The 15,120-nt window shown below is 50.2% G+C and overlaps 1 protein-coding gene across 32 annotated transcripts; it reads left to right on the plus strand.

Annotated features, from left to right (window-relative positions):
- The first annotated feature begins 113 nt into the window (after positions 1-113).
- Positions 114-15,059, plus strand: LOC121032931 (methyl-CpG-binding domain protein 1). 32 transcript variants are annotated; one of them, XM_040478835.1, is made up of 19 exons: positions 116-216; positions 1,576-1,578; positions 2,205-2,339; positions 5,028-5,142; positions 5,204-5,400; positions 5,488-5,570; positions 5,721-5,761; positions 6,134-6,280; positions 6,376-6,504; positions 6,677-6,751; positions 6,902-7,021; positions 7,104-7,172; positions 7,749-7,916; positions 8,267-8,566; positions 8,660-8,797; positions 9,149-9,283; positions 9,370-9,431; positions 10,574-10,645; positions 14,097-15,059. In XM_040478835.1, exons 1-18 carry the CDS (start codon positions 185-187, stop codon positions 10,611-10,613), a joined length of 1,989 nt encoding a protein of 662 aa, XP_040334769.1. In that variant the 5' UTR covers positions 116-184; the 3' UTR covers positions 10,614-10,645; positions 14,097-15,059. The 32 variants fall into 32 exon arrangements, 31 of the variants coding, with proteins under 31 accessions (XP_040334773.1, XP_040334780.1, XP_040334775.1 ...); XM_040478836.1 differs by lacking the exon at positions 14,097-15,059 and adding an exon at positions 12,313-12,417; XM_040478834.1 differs by lacking the exon at positions 14,097-15,059 and adding an exon at positions 12,306-12,399.
- The last annotated feature ends 61 nt before the right edge of the window (positions 15,060-15,120 follow it).

Here is a 15,120-nt window from a genome sequence, read left to right on the forward strand (position 1 = left end):
CGTTTCCAGAACGGACCCGCCCTTCTCGGTTGCACGGACCTTCTGTTTACCTGCGGCGAGGCACGCCCCCTTCTCCAGTTCCCGCGGAAGGAGCTGGGCTCAGCGTGCGGCAGTACCAGTCCCCGCGCGCTCCTGTAACCGTTCGGCGGGCCGGAGAGAGCGGGACACAATAGTCCTGGGGCAGATGTTCGGGGAACCGGAGAGCACAGGCGCGACGTAAGCGAGAGGTGGGAGAGGAGGGCTACGGCACAACCTCAGGCTTCTCCGCCCCTTCCGCTAGGTTACCCCTGGTGGAGACCGCCAGGGAAACATCATAGGGCCCCAACCTTCCTCGCCCCCTTAAGAGAGCGCAGGCGCAAACCAGGTGGGCGGAGTGGGGCGAAAGCGTCGGTTGGCGAGGTGAGGGGCTCAAGTGTTGCAGGTCTCCGGTGGGGGTGCGAGCCGTAGTTGGATGTTAGAGCGCAAGCGCAGTAGTGCCGGGACGGGAGGCGCGCGCCGCTGTGGGACTGAGCACGCAGGCGCGGAGTCCTCCCCACTAAGGGCCAACGCTGGCGGGGCATTAGCGCGCAGGCGTCTTGCCGGGAGCGGACCCTTAGAGGTGGGCAGCGAGTTTCCGGTTCCGGGAGCAACGAACGGCCGCGGCAGCGACAGCTATCGCTTCAGAGGAAGCGTCTGCGGAGGAGGAAGAAGAGCAGGGCAAGGCGGGAGTCACAGGAGGGACCCTCGCCATGGGTCCGCGGACCTAGAGCGGCGGAAGCTACCGGCCCGGTGCCGAGCTGGTGAGACAGTCGTGAGGGTGGAAATGGAGAGCGCTCAGGCGTAGGATGGGGAAGAATTGAGGCTCAGAACGCTGACGGAGAGGAATGAAGGGCCCTCAGGCCGACGAGTGGGAGGAATGGCGGCGTCGGAATATTGAAGGGAGGAATAGAGAGGTTTTGGCGGAGGACGGGGAGGAATGGGGCTCAGAACGCTGACAGGTGGACGTGTCGGGAGCCTGGACGAGGACGGAGAGGAATGGGGAAGGATCTAAACGCTGAGGAGAGATCTCGGGGCCTCTCAGGTTAAGGAGAGAGAAACGGGGGTTCAGAACGCCGAGAGGGAGAAATGAGGGGTTCTCAGGTTGATGACGGGAAGAGATGGAGGCGTTGGGATGCTGAAAGGGAGCGACGGGGGCTTCCTCTGCAGAACGTGAAGTAAGAGGGGTTTAGAATGCTGAGCTAGGGATGGGCATGATCTTGGGACAAGAACGGGGACGAAAGGGGGTTGGTTCAGCATGCTGAGGGGAGAAATCAGGGTCTCTTCAGGTGATGAGCGGAATAGAAGATAGGAGACACGGAAGGGAAGGGATGGGATGAGAAACTTTTTAGCTGAACATGAGAGGAACAAGGAGGTCTGGGGACTGAGATTGGGGAGGACTTGTGGCTCAGAACACTGACAGGGAAGATGAGGAGGCTTTCGGGCTGAGGAGCAGAAGGAATGAGGGGGTGTTCAGGGTAAAGGTGTGGAGAAGCTGTGGGCTGTCTGGCAGAGGACACAGGAAATTGAGGCAGTAACAGTGGAGGTAGCAGGTAAGAGGACGTCAGAAAGGGAAGGAATGGGAGGGCTTTGACTGAAGGGGAAACTGGGGACTCCTGGGTCAAGGAAGGGAGCGAACGGGAGGTCAGAATACTGAGGCAAAGTGCTGGGACCTTGGTCTGGGGACGAGCAGAATGGGGGCCTCTTGGGCTGACGATGGGAGGAATGGGCCCTCTCAGGCTGAGGATGGGGGGTATGGAGGTTTCAGGGTGACAGAGGGGAGGAATAGGGGCCAGTGGGTCAACGATAGAGAATGTCTCCTGGGGGGAATGCCAGGGTCCTAGGTTGGCAGTGGGGAGAAGTGATGAGTTCTCAGGCTGAGGATGGGGAAGAATTGAGGATCGGGACATTGAGGGAGGCATGAGGATCTTTGGGTTGAGGATGGGGACTTGAAAGTTGGAGACAGGGCTGCCAGGTCAAGAAGGGGTAGGAATGACAAGCTCCTGGGCCCAGGACAGGGAAGAATGAGGTGGGAAAGGCGATTTTTCTCTTTCTTGTATTGGCCAGTTGCCTGTGGTAGGTCCCAGGTCTTGGAAAAGCATTACCAAGTACCGGCGGTTTGTGTGGTTAGGGCACAACATGTCCTCCCCTAGAGCCTCAGTTTTCCCACTGCCCCCTCCGTGTTGCAGGCCGCTGCTCCTTCCTGTGGCCCCCATGGCTGAGGACTGGCTGGACTGCCCAGCCTTGGGCCCCGGCTGGAAGCGCCGTGAAGTCTTTCGAAAGTCAGGTGCCACCTGTGGACGCTCAGACACCTATTACCAGAGGTACTGGGTGGGTTGTGGACAGAGTCACGGATAGGGCTAAAATCAGGGGGTGTGGTTAAATTTGTGGATGGGTTGAAATTATGCAAATATAGTCGATTCTTATTATTTGCAGATTCCATATTTCCAAATTAGTCTACTCACTGAAATTTGTACTCTCAAAGTCGGTACTCACTATACTTTCATGGTCATTCATAGACATGCACAGAACAGCAAAAAATTTAAGTTCCCTGATACACTCATTCCCAGCTGAGGTTGAATGAGGCCTTCTTATTTTAGTTCATATACTGTAAACAAGTCTTTTTCGTGATCTGCTAAGTGCTGTGTTTTTCACATTTTTGCACTTTTTATTGGTGATTTTCATATTTACAATGCCCCCCAAGTATAGCGCTGAAGTGCTGTCTAGTGTTTTAAGTGCAAGAAGTCTATGATATGTTGTAAGAAGAGAATAACACATTAAATAAATTTTATTTGTGAGTTGCAGTGTTGTTAGGTGTGAGTTCAATGTTAATGAATCAAAAATGTGGTACATTTAGAAAAAGAAAAGGAAATGTTCTGATTTGTACACGAGTCTGCTCTGGAAAATGCTGAAGTAACATGTATAGTATGTGATGAAGTTAAGGGAAAGGTGGAAAAATAGCCAAATTTGAAGATGCATAAGGAAATACTTAGTAAAATAAAATGTAGTGGACAGTGTGAGAGACTGGAAGCCAAGGACATTGATGGTTGTGTTACCCCTGATTAGGAATATGTTAAACCTGTCTCAGCTAGTACTGACTGGCTCACACGTTTCAAAAGGTGTACATCGTGAAAGACATTAAATTTGCATACAAGGCAGGTCCTGCAGATCAAGAGTTTGCAGAGGAATTTTAAAAATACCTGGTAAGGGGCGCCTGGGTGGCGCAGTCGGTTAAGCGTCGGACTTCAGCCAGGTCACGATCTCGCGGTCCGTGAGTTCGAGCCCCGCGTCAGGCTCTGGGCTGATGGCTCGGAGCCTGGAGCCTGTTTCCGATTCTGTGTCTCCCTCTCTCTCTGCCCCTCGCCTGTTCATGCTCTGTCTCTCTCTGTCCCAAAAATAAATAAAAAACGTTGAAAAAAAATTTAAAAAAATAAATAAATAAAAATAAATAAAAATAAAAATACCTGGTAAGTGTTACGTGTGAAAAGTGTCATGCAGAATAGGTTTTACTGAGGAGACTGGCTTGTTTTACAAGGACCGTGGTAAAGGTAGCTGTGTGACATAAATGGTCTCCAAAGCTCCTGACTTTAAATCATTCAAAGGCCATGCTGTCAGTCATTCGTAGGAATGTATTAAGTAGAGTGTCTTTAAATAGGAAAACAATAAAACAAGGTTACATATCGATTAGTTGACAGAAATGTCCCCTGAGGCTCACATTACCTTAACCTATAGTTCCACAAGAACAGAGGTTCTAGATTCACTAATTCAGTGTTCAGCGTGACTCTGTAAGACATACCAGGAATAATGGGAATCGAGTATAAATGCACAAAATGTACATGTTTATATGCAATTCACATTTAAGGATCTAAGGTGATTATTGAATTTTTGTCACTCTTCCTGAACTTTTTTTTTTTTTGTCTGAGTAGTTGTTTTTGTGGAGGAATATAGCAAAATCATGAATATAATTATGTTTGTTTATACTTAATTATATGTTTATCCCCATATTCATAATTTGTGTGAAACTGTCAAAATTTAAAATTTTAAATACTTTTGTCAAAAACCGTAAAGCAACAGGTTTTATCTTAATTAGGGCAAGATAACGAGTATGTTACAATTTTGTGGATGCTGGTAGGATATAGGAGACTCCTGGGTCAGAGATGGAAGATAGTTCATTATTCACAGTAACAGCAGTATCCAGAATGTCATTATTTTTGTGCCAGTTCCCCAAATGCCAGTTCCCATAGGGTAACCTGAAGAGAACTGACTAACATCTGCCCATGCATTGGGTTGTAGGAAAGGAACCCTGAGCTTAAGGAATCCAATCTTTTATAATGTTAGGACAGTAAGGATGCCTTCCCTTTGCTCTGGAAGGAGAACTTATCTCTTATCTTCCAAGGCTGTTTGCTGTACAAACATCCTTGAAAAGATAGTTCATAACAAAGGACTATCAGTGTCTCTCTTGCAAGACATGCAGAAATGCTAGAGACCTGTGGGGTATTCTCTCCGAGAATATTAGTTGCTCCTCCTTTGTTTTATATGTAGTTGCATTTGTTTGTTTACGCATGTCTTTATATATATATATTTACATGTTCATTTGTTCATGTGTACGTTTTCAGACGCTTCTCCTGTGTTTTTCCTTTCTACGTATTTAGTACGTTAACTTTAATGCATTTATACATCATTCGACAAGTTTGTATTTCTGTCTGTGTTTATATTTATTTACGTGAACGGACTACAATTAGTAGTGTATGTGATAAGTAAACATGTGTTTATTTATGTTTATATTTTTCATTTGTGTTTGTATATATGCTGGTATTTATACACATTTTGTATTTCTGCTATGCAAGCTTAGTTGGGGTAAGACCTGGTAGTGCTCACAGGCCAATCCCAGGCTGCCAGCCCTCTATCCCCTGCCAGCCCTGCAGGTCTGTTCACGAGCCCAGTGGGAGGGTTGTGTGGGTGGAGTGGCCATGGCTCCACCGGGGTACCAATCCATCCTGGCCCATTCCCAGCCCCACAGGAGACAGGATCCGAAGCAAAGTTGAGCTGACCCGATACCTGGGCCCTGCGTGTGACCTCACCCTCTTCGACTTCAAACAAGGCATTCTGTGCTATCCAGCCCCCAAGGTACTACACAGTGTGGGGTACCCAGGCAGGGGTGACTGAGCCACCTAACACCCACCCACAGATCTCTTCCTGCTTTCCCTCTCATTTGCAGGCCCAGCCCTTAGCTGTCCCTAGCAGGAAGCGGAAGAAGCCTTCACGGACAGCCAAGACTCGAAAACGTCAGGTTGGACCTCAAAAGGGTGAGGTCAGGAAGGAGGCCCCAGGAGATGAGACCAAGGCTAATGCTGACACAGCCCCAGCTTCACTCCCTGCACCTGGGTGAGTGTTGGCCTAAAGTGAGCCAAGAGGGTGAGGGTTGTGGTTGGAGATGTACTCAGCCTCCCACACCCATGTTTCCTATCCCAGGTGCTGTGAGAACTGTGGAATCAGCTTCTCAGGAGATGGTACCCGAAGGCAGCGGCTCAAGACATTATGCAAGGACTGCCGAGGTGAGTGGCCCCAGAGCCCTGGGAGGTAGAGGTGGAGCAGATCTGATGTCAAGCTGGGACACCACTGTCAGCTTTCAGGTTGAATGGTGGATGAGGTTAGATATCTGATGCTCCTTGTCCACTTCTCTTCTTCCGCCTCCCTTTCCTCAGCACAGAGAATTGCTTTCAACCGGGAACAGAGGATGTTTAAGGTAAGCACGACCTGCCTCCTCCTCACAAGTGTGCGGTGGGAGCAGGATGTGATGGGGGCTGGTAAGAAGGTCTGAAGGAATGATGATGGATCCATAGGGTGTCAGAATCATTTTGTAGGGAGCTAGCTATGGTCAGTGGACAGTAATGTGTTAATGGGGTGTCAGTAGACACAGCGATGAGGTTAACCGGGCACTTGGAGACTTTGGGGATGGCCTCTGGTGACAGCTTGTTAGTAGTTATCAGATACAGTGATGAGGCATATGGTGGACTACTAGACATGGCAGTGGGGGCTAAAAACATACACGTAAGGGGCAGCATACCTGGAGCTACTCTGTCTGGGCCTGTGACCTCGCCCCACCCATTCCTGGCAGCGTGTGGGCTGCGGGGAGTGTGAGGCCTGCCGGGTAACCGAGGACTGCGGGGCCTGCTCCACCTGCCTTCTGCAGCTGCCCCATGATGTGGCCTCGGGGCTGTTCTGCAAGTGTGAGCGGAGACGGTGCCTCCGGATTGTGGAAAGGGTGAGTTGGGCAGGTAGGGTGGGCCCAAGGCTCACCCTGTCCTCTGGCTCTCAGAGCCCTGGCCCCATACATCATACCTCTGGCCTCCCTGACAGAGCCGAGGGTGTGGAGTGTGCCGGGGCTGTCAGACCCGAGAGGACTGTGGCCGTTGCCGAGTCTGCCTTCGCCCTCCCCGCCCTGGTCTCAGGCGCCAGTGGAGGTGTGTCCAACGGCGCTGCCTACGGGTGAGTAGAGGGGCCAGTGCTGTTGGGGCCAGGGCTGGGGCAGAGCTCATTCTGCTATTAAAGTTGCTACTGCTGCTGCTGCTTCCTCCCAGCCTTGCCCACCTCATGTCTTCTTTTCTCCCCCACCTCATGCTCACCTCCCTGGCCTCACCTACCTGCCCCTGTCTGCCAGCACCTTGCCCACCGTCTCCGTCGCCACCATCAGCGATGTCAACGACGCCCTCCCCTAGCTGTGGCTCCCCCTGCTGTGAGTGCTGCACCCCACCTTCTGTCTGCCTGTCCCACGCATGCTTTCTGTACTCCTTTTGGGGGTGGTGGTGGGGGTGGGGGTGGAGGTAGGGGTCCTGTGTCTGCCTGGTTCCACCAAGCCTAAACTTCTCTTCTGGCTTTCTCCCAGGGTAAACGTAGCCGCCGTAGAGGAGGCTGCGACTCCAAGATGGCTGCCCGGCGGCGCCCCCCCCGAACCCAGCCATTGCCTCCAGTTCCCCTGTCACAGCCTCCAGAGTCCCCAGAGCTGGTGAGGCCCTGGTGGGCAGGGGGAAGGCACAACTATAACCTTACCCAGTACCTTCCCTGACCCCACCCATTTGCCTCTGCAGCACCCCAGAGCCCTGGTCCCCTCGCCACCTGCCGAGTTCATCTATTACTGTGTAGACGAGGACGAGCTAGTGAGTGGCCCCACCCTACCTGGACAAGCCTAGACCCTCCCAGGGCACTTGGTTAATCCCAAAGAAGCAACTGCTGCAATGGGCCTAATAGGGGAACAGCAAGACACAGTAATGGGTACTAGTATGGGATAAGCAGACAATGGGGGAGGGACTAACATGGGATCGACAGGTGCAGTGATAGTACCTAATGTCAGATGAATCAACACTCTGGTGGGGCTGATAGGAAAAGCCAGCATAGGGAATGGAGTTCACATAGGCTGAGCAGATACAGCAGGCACAGCATCGGCAGCTATGGAGGGTCAGCAAAATGCCTTTGGAGGTGGGGGTCAAAGACGTTGTCTTGGTAACCACTGGTCTAGCAGATGAAGTGATGGATACTGCGTTGGAACAGCCACAGTCCTAATGCTCTTGGGCACTGTCCGGTGCAGCGATAGTGCCTGGTGTTGGAACTAACAGATGCTGAGGTGTGACTGAGACCAGTGCACAGCCAGTTCCCTTTGATGGAGCTAGTGAAGGGGCAACAAGAACACTCGAACAGTGCCAGTAACAGCACCTCCCCTTTTGCCTGTCCCCCAGCAGCCTTACACCAATCGTCGGCAGAACCGCAAGTGTGGGGCCTGTGCAGCCTGCCTACGGCGGATGGACTGTGGTCGCTGCGACTTCTGCTGTGACAAGCCTAAATTTGGGGGCAGCAACCAAAAGCGCCAGAAGTGTCGTTGGCGCCAATGCCTGCAGTTTGCTATGGTGGGTGATGCAGAAGAGTGAGGTGGGTGGGCTACGTTGACCTAGGGCCAACCCCCTTCCCCGCCGTGCCTGGGAATGGTGGGCAGGCCTGGTGGGTAGGGCAGGCCAGATTCTGCATCTTCAGAGGAGTAGATGGAGTGGTGGGTTCAGGCAAAGATTAGCAAACATTGTGCTGGGATGAACGAATCTGAGTGGCAGTGGCATTAACAGGAGACTAGCAAGCTCAGTGATGAGGGCTTCATGTGAAAGCATGTTCTGTGCCGTGACTAATGGGGATTAGCAGGCATGTTGATCAGGGCAGGGTGGTCAATCATTGCATCAGGTGGCCATAACACCCTATCTTTCTTCAGAAGCGGCTGCTGCCTAGTGTCTGGGCAGGATCTGAGGATGGGGCAGGGCCGCCCCCACCTTACTCTCGTCGAAAGAGGCCTGGCTCTACTCGAAGGCCCCGTCTGGGTCAGATACTGAAGACCTCCTTGACCACACCCACAACCCGACCAGGCCATGCCCAGACTCAAATGAAACAAGAAACAGGCAGTGGCTTCGTGCTGCCTCCACCTGGCACTGATCTTGTGTTCTTACGGGAAGGTGCAAGCAGTCCCGTGCAGGTGCCTGGCCCTGCTGCAGCTTCCACAGAAGCCCTGTTGCAGGTGAGGATCCCATCTTAGCTTGCCCTTCCCAGAACTACCCAGCCTTGTGCCAGGAAGCTGGGACCAAGACTGCTGCAATCCTCCTTCACACAGGAGGCCCAGTGCCCTGGCCTGAGTTGGGTTGTGGCCTTACCCCAGGTGAAGCAAGAGAAGGCGGATGCCCAGGAAGACTGGACACCGGGCACAGCCATCCTGACTTCTCCTGTATTGCTGCCTGGCTGCCCCAGCAAGGTGGGGGTCAGTGATGGGTGGTCTGTGAGCAGAGTGATGGTGAGCCATGATGGTGGTTCTTTGAGCAGAGCAACAGATATGCTGATTGCAGCCTCATCACAAAATTACCCCACCTGTCCGACAGATGCCCCACCTTCCCCAGGCAACTAACTTTGCCTGCTTTGCTGCCCAGCTAACAAAAATGGAACTCTGAGGAATGGGAAAGGTTTGTAGGCAGAGAGATGGATTTTCCAGGCTGAAGTGTGACAGAAGCGGGATTTGTCAGTATACTGACCGGTTGGCTGATAAGGAGACTCTTTTCTTAGGCCAACCCTGTCCTTCTGACTGCTGCCTGTTTCCCACCTCTCCCAGGCAGTGGACCCACACTTGCCACCTGTGAAGCAAGAGCCACTGGACCCTGAGGAGGACAAGGAGGAAGAGAGCAAGGATGACTCCGCCTCCGACTCGGCCCCAGAGGAGGAGGCAGGAGGGGCTGGCACACCCGTGGTCAGTGCTGGGGGACATTTCACCCTGCCCTGAACCTGCTTTAGCCCCATTGGCCATGATGACCCATGATGTTAATTCTTCCCCAGATCACGGAGATTTTCAGCCTGGGTGGAACCCGCCTCCGGGACACAGCAGTCTGGTTGCCAAGGTGTGCCCCGCACAGTGAGGGGTGGTATGGGGTTGGTGCTGGTCAGATATGGGCCCTGAGTGTTAAAAATAGAGCCAGCAATTTGGCATGAGGCAGTGGGAGGTAGAGGCTTCTGTCACTGTGCTGATCCCGGTCAGTGAGGGGTTATGTGTAGGACCGTAGAGATTTCCCCTGAGGTTCAGATTAGGGCTTTCCTTGGGTGTATGGGGTGGGGGCTGGGGAGTAGAGAGACAGGGGTTAGTGGAGGTTAAGGATTTGATGCCCTGTGATGAGATTTGAAAGAAAAAGATAAAAGCCTGGTCCATATCTTTCTAAGAAAATCCAGAAGGAGTCAGATTTAATATATAAATTTTTATCCAGTGAATCATTTGGGGTTTTGTGGGTGTCTGGAGTCTCCAAGAGATGACAGGTGGGCTGGATAGTGGTGGGTGGGCAGATCTGGGCCCTGAGATGTGCAACTGTGCAATCTTAGGCTAGTCCACCTCCTGGAGCGTCCTCTGTGGAGAGAGTTGGGCTGTGTTTCTTGAACCTTTCCTGAGCCTGTTGAGGTTATTAAGAGTTTCAGCTGCTTCACAGAACTGTCCCTGCAGGCCTGGCAATAGGATGAAAGATAGTTGTCCCTAAGGACAGGGCTGGTGGGAGGAGGACGGGAATACTACCTCCTGCAGAATGTTCGCAGGCTGTGTGCGTGGTCCCAGATACAGGCGACATAAACTGTTGGCCTAGGCACCTGGATTCCTTTGTTCCTACAAGCTAGTTTCTGCCGGCTGGAAACTCCTGCATCTGCCTTGGTTAGTTTGCAGGTACAGACTGAGTACCTGCTGGGTATACTGCAGTGTGAGAGATAACATTGATGAATGCAATGACCCTGGAAGGCTTATCCTTCAGGAGACATGGATTCCTGTCTTCAGGGAGCTATCATCTAAGGAAATAGTTTCCTTGTGTGTGAAATCATTATATGTTAGTGGAGAAGGTAATGTTTAGTTGTTGGTATTGGAATATTTTAGCAGAGAGATAAGAGATAAGGGATAATTACGGGGAAATGGATTCCAGGCACAGAATACTAGGAAATGGTTTTGTGATGCTCCATTTTACAATGAGCGAACCTCATTCAACATATAGTCCTGCTCCCTCTTCTCTAGGTCCAAGGACCTTAAAAAACCTGGAGCTAGAAAGCAGTAGACTGGAGGCTTCTGCAGACTGTAGGATTCAAGGTGATAATTTACAGACTGGCTTTATGAGAGACAACACTGATCTACTCAGAGCTGGACCATAGGCTGAGGGGCTTATGTAGGATTCAATAGGAACTGGAAAAACCCACCACCAAACCTGAGAATCAGGCCTGTTCAGTACTTTGAGATTATAGAGGAAGTAAGCAGGAAAGGAAGAGAAAGAATAGAAAGTTGTATCTGCTCCAACTGGTGCGAATCTCAGGAGCTTGACTGATGAGAAGTGTGGATATTATGGGTGGGGGATCTGGGGTGGAGAGGGGATGTAAAAGCCACCACAAAACAGCCTATACAAGCCATCTTCATAATAATTTTTCAATGGCTTCTGGATGAGACCTGGTAGTGTTTCTGAACATTTCCATTTCCACAGAAAGACAGCATTTGAAAATGTAATGTGAATAAATGAGGAAAGGAACTGCTATTTGGTTAGTTCCTCCTACTGATCTATTTAATTCTCAAGTCTTTTTAGGAAGACAATGATTTTTGCCCATTTTTACATACGGGAAAACAGACTCAAAGAAATTACATAACTTGTCCAGTGTCAAACAGCTAGTATCAATAAGCATAGAATCAAATCCAGGTTGTAAAAACCTTGTTGTTTAAGCCACCAAATGGTAAGCCATAATAACTATATTCGATAATGTGTAATGTTATAGTAACAGAAGTTTCCAGTGACCTTGAAAACAAGGTGGACTACTCTAAACAGAACAAATCCTTACACTGCTGCCTCTAGCGTGGTTTAGGGAGTGCCAAGGTTGTATGGATGGGGTCACCTTGTCACAACACCTTTGCATCCAAGAGACTGGGTTCTTCCCAGGCCTTGGGTGTCGTAAATATTTCTCAAACACTAAAGGACATCCTTCCCCAGTGGACACTTCGTTTTGCTTGTTACCCTCATTCTCCTCTGCCAAAGCAGTCTTCAGAAGTAAAGCTGCCAGCCTGGCTCATCTTTGCTGACAACTTACCTCCCTTGCCTATTGATGACTTTTGTGCTTGGTTTCTGCTCTTGGCCCCTCTCTATTAGGAGTATGAATTCCTGCTTCCAAGTCCTGCATAAAGGCCAGTCTTGACTCATCCCTGTCTCACTTCCCAGTTCTTCATAAAGTGCCAGAAAGTTCAGGCCTGCAGTTTGTTCTGTAGCCAGCTTCACAGGGCTGTGACTGAGTGCATGCCTCCTTAAATTTTGTAGCTGTCTGTCTTCCCCTGCCTTTTTCTAGTCCCAGCCCCGCAGCTTTAGGTATTTCACATGTAGATTAGATATTTCCCTACCCTTAACCCTTTCTGCCACCCTCCTCTGTTCCTTCCTTTGCCTTACCTACTTGAGCCAGAGTCAAGACTGGATAATTTACTGATACTGTTTTGCCCTCCCCAGGACCCAGCCACCCAACCCTAGTATTCTGTAATGTCCTAAATGAAATTTATTTGATGGGCATTCAGAGTCTTCTAAGAGTCTGGCTACAGTGTGTATCACAGTACCATTGGAAAAGCAGCACCACTAATTATATATACATATGCATATGTAGGTATATGTGTATATGTGTATATTTTAAGGGACTTCTAGGGATTTGACCTTATATAGTAGTGGGAGCTGGTTAAACAGTCTCTGTAAGGCTGTTGTCTTTACATCTAATGCTGGAGCTTGAAGTCTGCAGGGCAGGCAATCGGGAAGGGAAGATGGATGTAAAGTGTGGGAGACGGAGGACGCTTTGGCGCGCAGGAGCACGAGCACGAGCACGAGCTGGAACCGGCGAAGATGGCCTAGAACCCATGTCAGTCTCTCACCACCTCCAACTTCGATAATGTGGGTGTCCTACAGAAGAAGCTGGTGCCCTTCATCACAGAGTTAAATACTCATCTGACCCAGGAATTAGAGACGCTGAAGGAAGATCCCAGGGAAAGTGGAGCAGCTGCAGGCCTGGCTGCAGGCCTGACTGCTGCCCCACACCAACGAGGTGAGCCAGCAGATAAGTGACAACATGTGTGAACTGCAACAGTGCCTGGTGCCCCGCACCAACCTTCCGAGTGTAAAAACAGTATGCTGCTGCTTGACTTCTGCCTTCCAGTTACCAGGCAAAATGTCTCTTGTGGCCCATCCTAACCGGAAGCATACGGGGAAGGGAGTTCTGGGAAACGTAGCCTAGTCAAGGTGACACATTACAAAGCCACCCTGCCATGAATCAGCTCCCAAGGGTCTCACTGCTCACCTGAGGATAACTTGATAAAGCTACGTTGCTGAAAATGCAAAGCTGAAGACCATGGATTTCATGGTGACCCCAGCAAGTACAGAAATTCTGTCAAGCCCACCCAGAAAAAAACTTGCTGGTCTCGGCTATTTTTGTATCATTCATTCAAGTATTGAGAACCTGGCCCATGGTAGGCACTGTACTTGATACTGGGATACAGGAATGAAAAAGATATAGTCCATGCAATTTTATTAAATACATCAATATGTATTACAAATGGTGAATGGATATCCAACTTTATCATGGAATTTAATGGTGAAAATCTAGAATTCAGGAAAACTGTCGGGAGGACAGCCCTTGTGTGAACCTTGTTGGGGCACAATAGGAATTGGAAATAATATAAATAGTTTCTATCTCTGAGCTGTTCTATTTTAAAATTATTTTAAAATGATTTCTATTGTCCTGTTTACTGTTTTCATACATTTAGTGTTTATTTGGGGAGTGTCTTGATGGTGGTAACTGTTAACTCTGAGAAAGCGGGATGGTGGGTGGCAAGATCTAGGTCAGGTTCTGTCCTAGGACCAGTCGCTTTCTAGGCCTTGGGGCAGCTTGGCTGAAAGCTGAGGCTCCCCTAGCTGGGCTCTGGTCCTGGCCCCGCCCCTCCACCCTCCGAAGAGGCCCGCCAGGGGGCGCCGGGGCCGCGGTCATCCCACCAGGACTCGGGAGACGCGCTGCCCCCCACCCCTGGCCTCGGCGGCCCTGGGGCGTGGCCTTTGCCCGGCTCAGAAGCCAATCCTTGGCGGGACCCGGAGAAAAGCCGACTCTCCTTCTTCACGTAGTGGTAAAACAGGCAAAACCGAACTGGAGTTAAGTTACGGGGAGCGCCCAGGGTGAGGGTGCGGCACGACGAGTTCTGACCGACGCTGGGACGTTCGAGGGCAGCAAAGTGTCGCCAAGGGTCGCCTTCCCCTGTCGCCGACCTCATTTCGACGGGATCCTTCGGGCTGTACGACCTCTGGGGGTGCCCAACGGGCTCTCTCGTAACTCCGCTGCTGTTCCCAACCCCTGTGCCTGACTGAGGGCCTTTCCATTGCCTCCCTTTTTCCCCAAAGGTGTAGTGTGAGGGGTGGTTCCACCCAGATCAACCGGCGGGCCAGTCGCCCGTGGGACTTGAAGATCAAGGAGCTGACCCTCAGGACTCTGTCCAGGGAACCGAGACGACCTCTAATTTCTTTCTTTTTTGTTTGTTTCAGGCTACGTAAACTCTTAGCAGTAAATGAAAATGAGTATTTTACCGAACTGCAATTGAAAGAAGAAGCATTATAGGAGAAAAAAAGACAAATGACAATTATTAAAAGAGATTATTAAAAAGAGAAAAAAAGACATTATTTTGTGGCTGAAAAGCTGAACCAGCAATTCAGGAAATGGAATCCAAATCTAGAAACGTACCGCATACAAAATCCGAAGTGGGTGGATTACAAATGATTAAGGAATGCTAATTTACAGTAAATTGCAGCCTTGCGACGGTATACACAGTAGTTGTACTTTGGTTGTTAGATGTCAGTGACTAGGTTCTGATTTTATTCTGTGCTCTAGTGTTTTGTGCTCGTCCCACTTTAGAAGGAGAGTACCAAAGTGTCATTCTTAATCTGCTTTTAGTTACCACCACGTTGCTTTTGACCAGAAGTACAGCTGTGGTCTCCACCTGTGCTGAGGGCCCCTTCTAGGTTCCCTGATCTGTGTTGCCTGTTCCCCTTCCTGGGATACAGATTCTCAGGCCTCATTGCCTGCACTTCTTACTCCTGACCCTGTTTTACTGGGATCCTTAACTCAGACTGTTGGCCTTTATTTTGCCCAGCCATGTCATGCCATGCCCTCCTAGCCCATCTGATCTGCCCCCTCCCCCCATCCTAAGGTACCCCGAATCAGCTCTGGTTTCTGCCCAGTGCAGTAGGAAGGTTTTATTAATAACAGGTTTATCATTATTGGTTTGGGTGGGCTGACAAGACAGGCCGTCTAGGCCTTAATTGTCTTAGCTGGCAAATGAGAATACCTGCTGTTCCCATCAACCCTCTAAAGTATTTGTGAGGCCCAAAGGTTTTATGTGTGAAAGGACCTTGCAAATTACCGTAAAGAACTACACAAATAGAAGGTTGTTGTCCTGTGATGATTACTACCATCATCAAGATTCACTTAAAAATGGCCGCAAAATTTAACCTTCCCATAAAATATCCACTAACTTTTCTCATGCTTTTAGGCTGATTACAGGATATAAAT

The sequence above is a fragment of the Herpailurus yagouaroundi genome, unplaced genomic scaffold (genome assembly GCF_014898765.1).
Source record: "Herpailurus yagouaroundi ecotype Mexico unplaced genomic scaffold, PumYag 142, whole genome shotgun sequence".
NCBI lineage: Eukaryota > Metazoa > Chordata > Mammalia > Carnivora > Felidae > Herpailurus > Herpailurus yagouaroundi.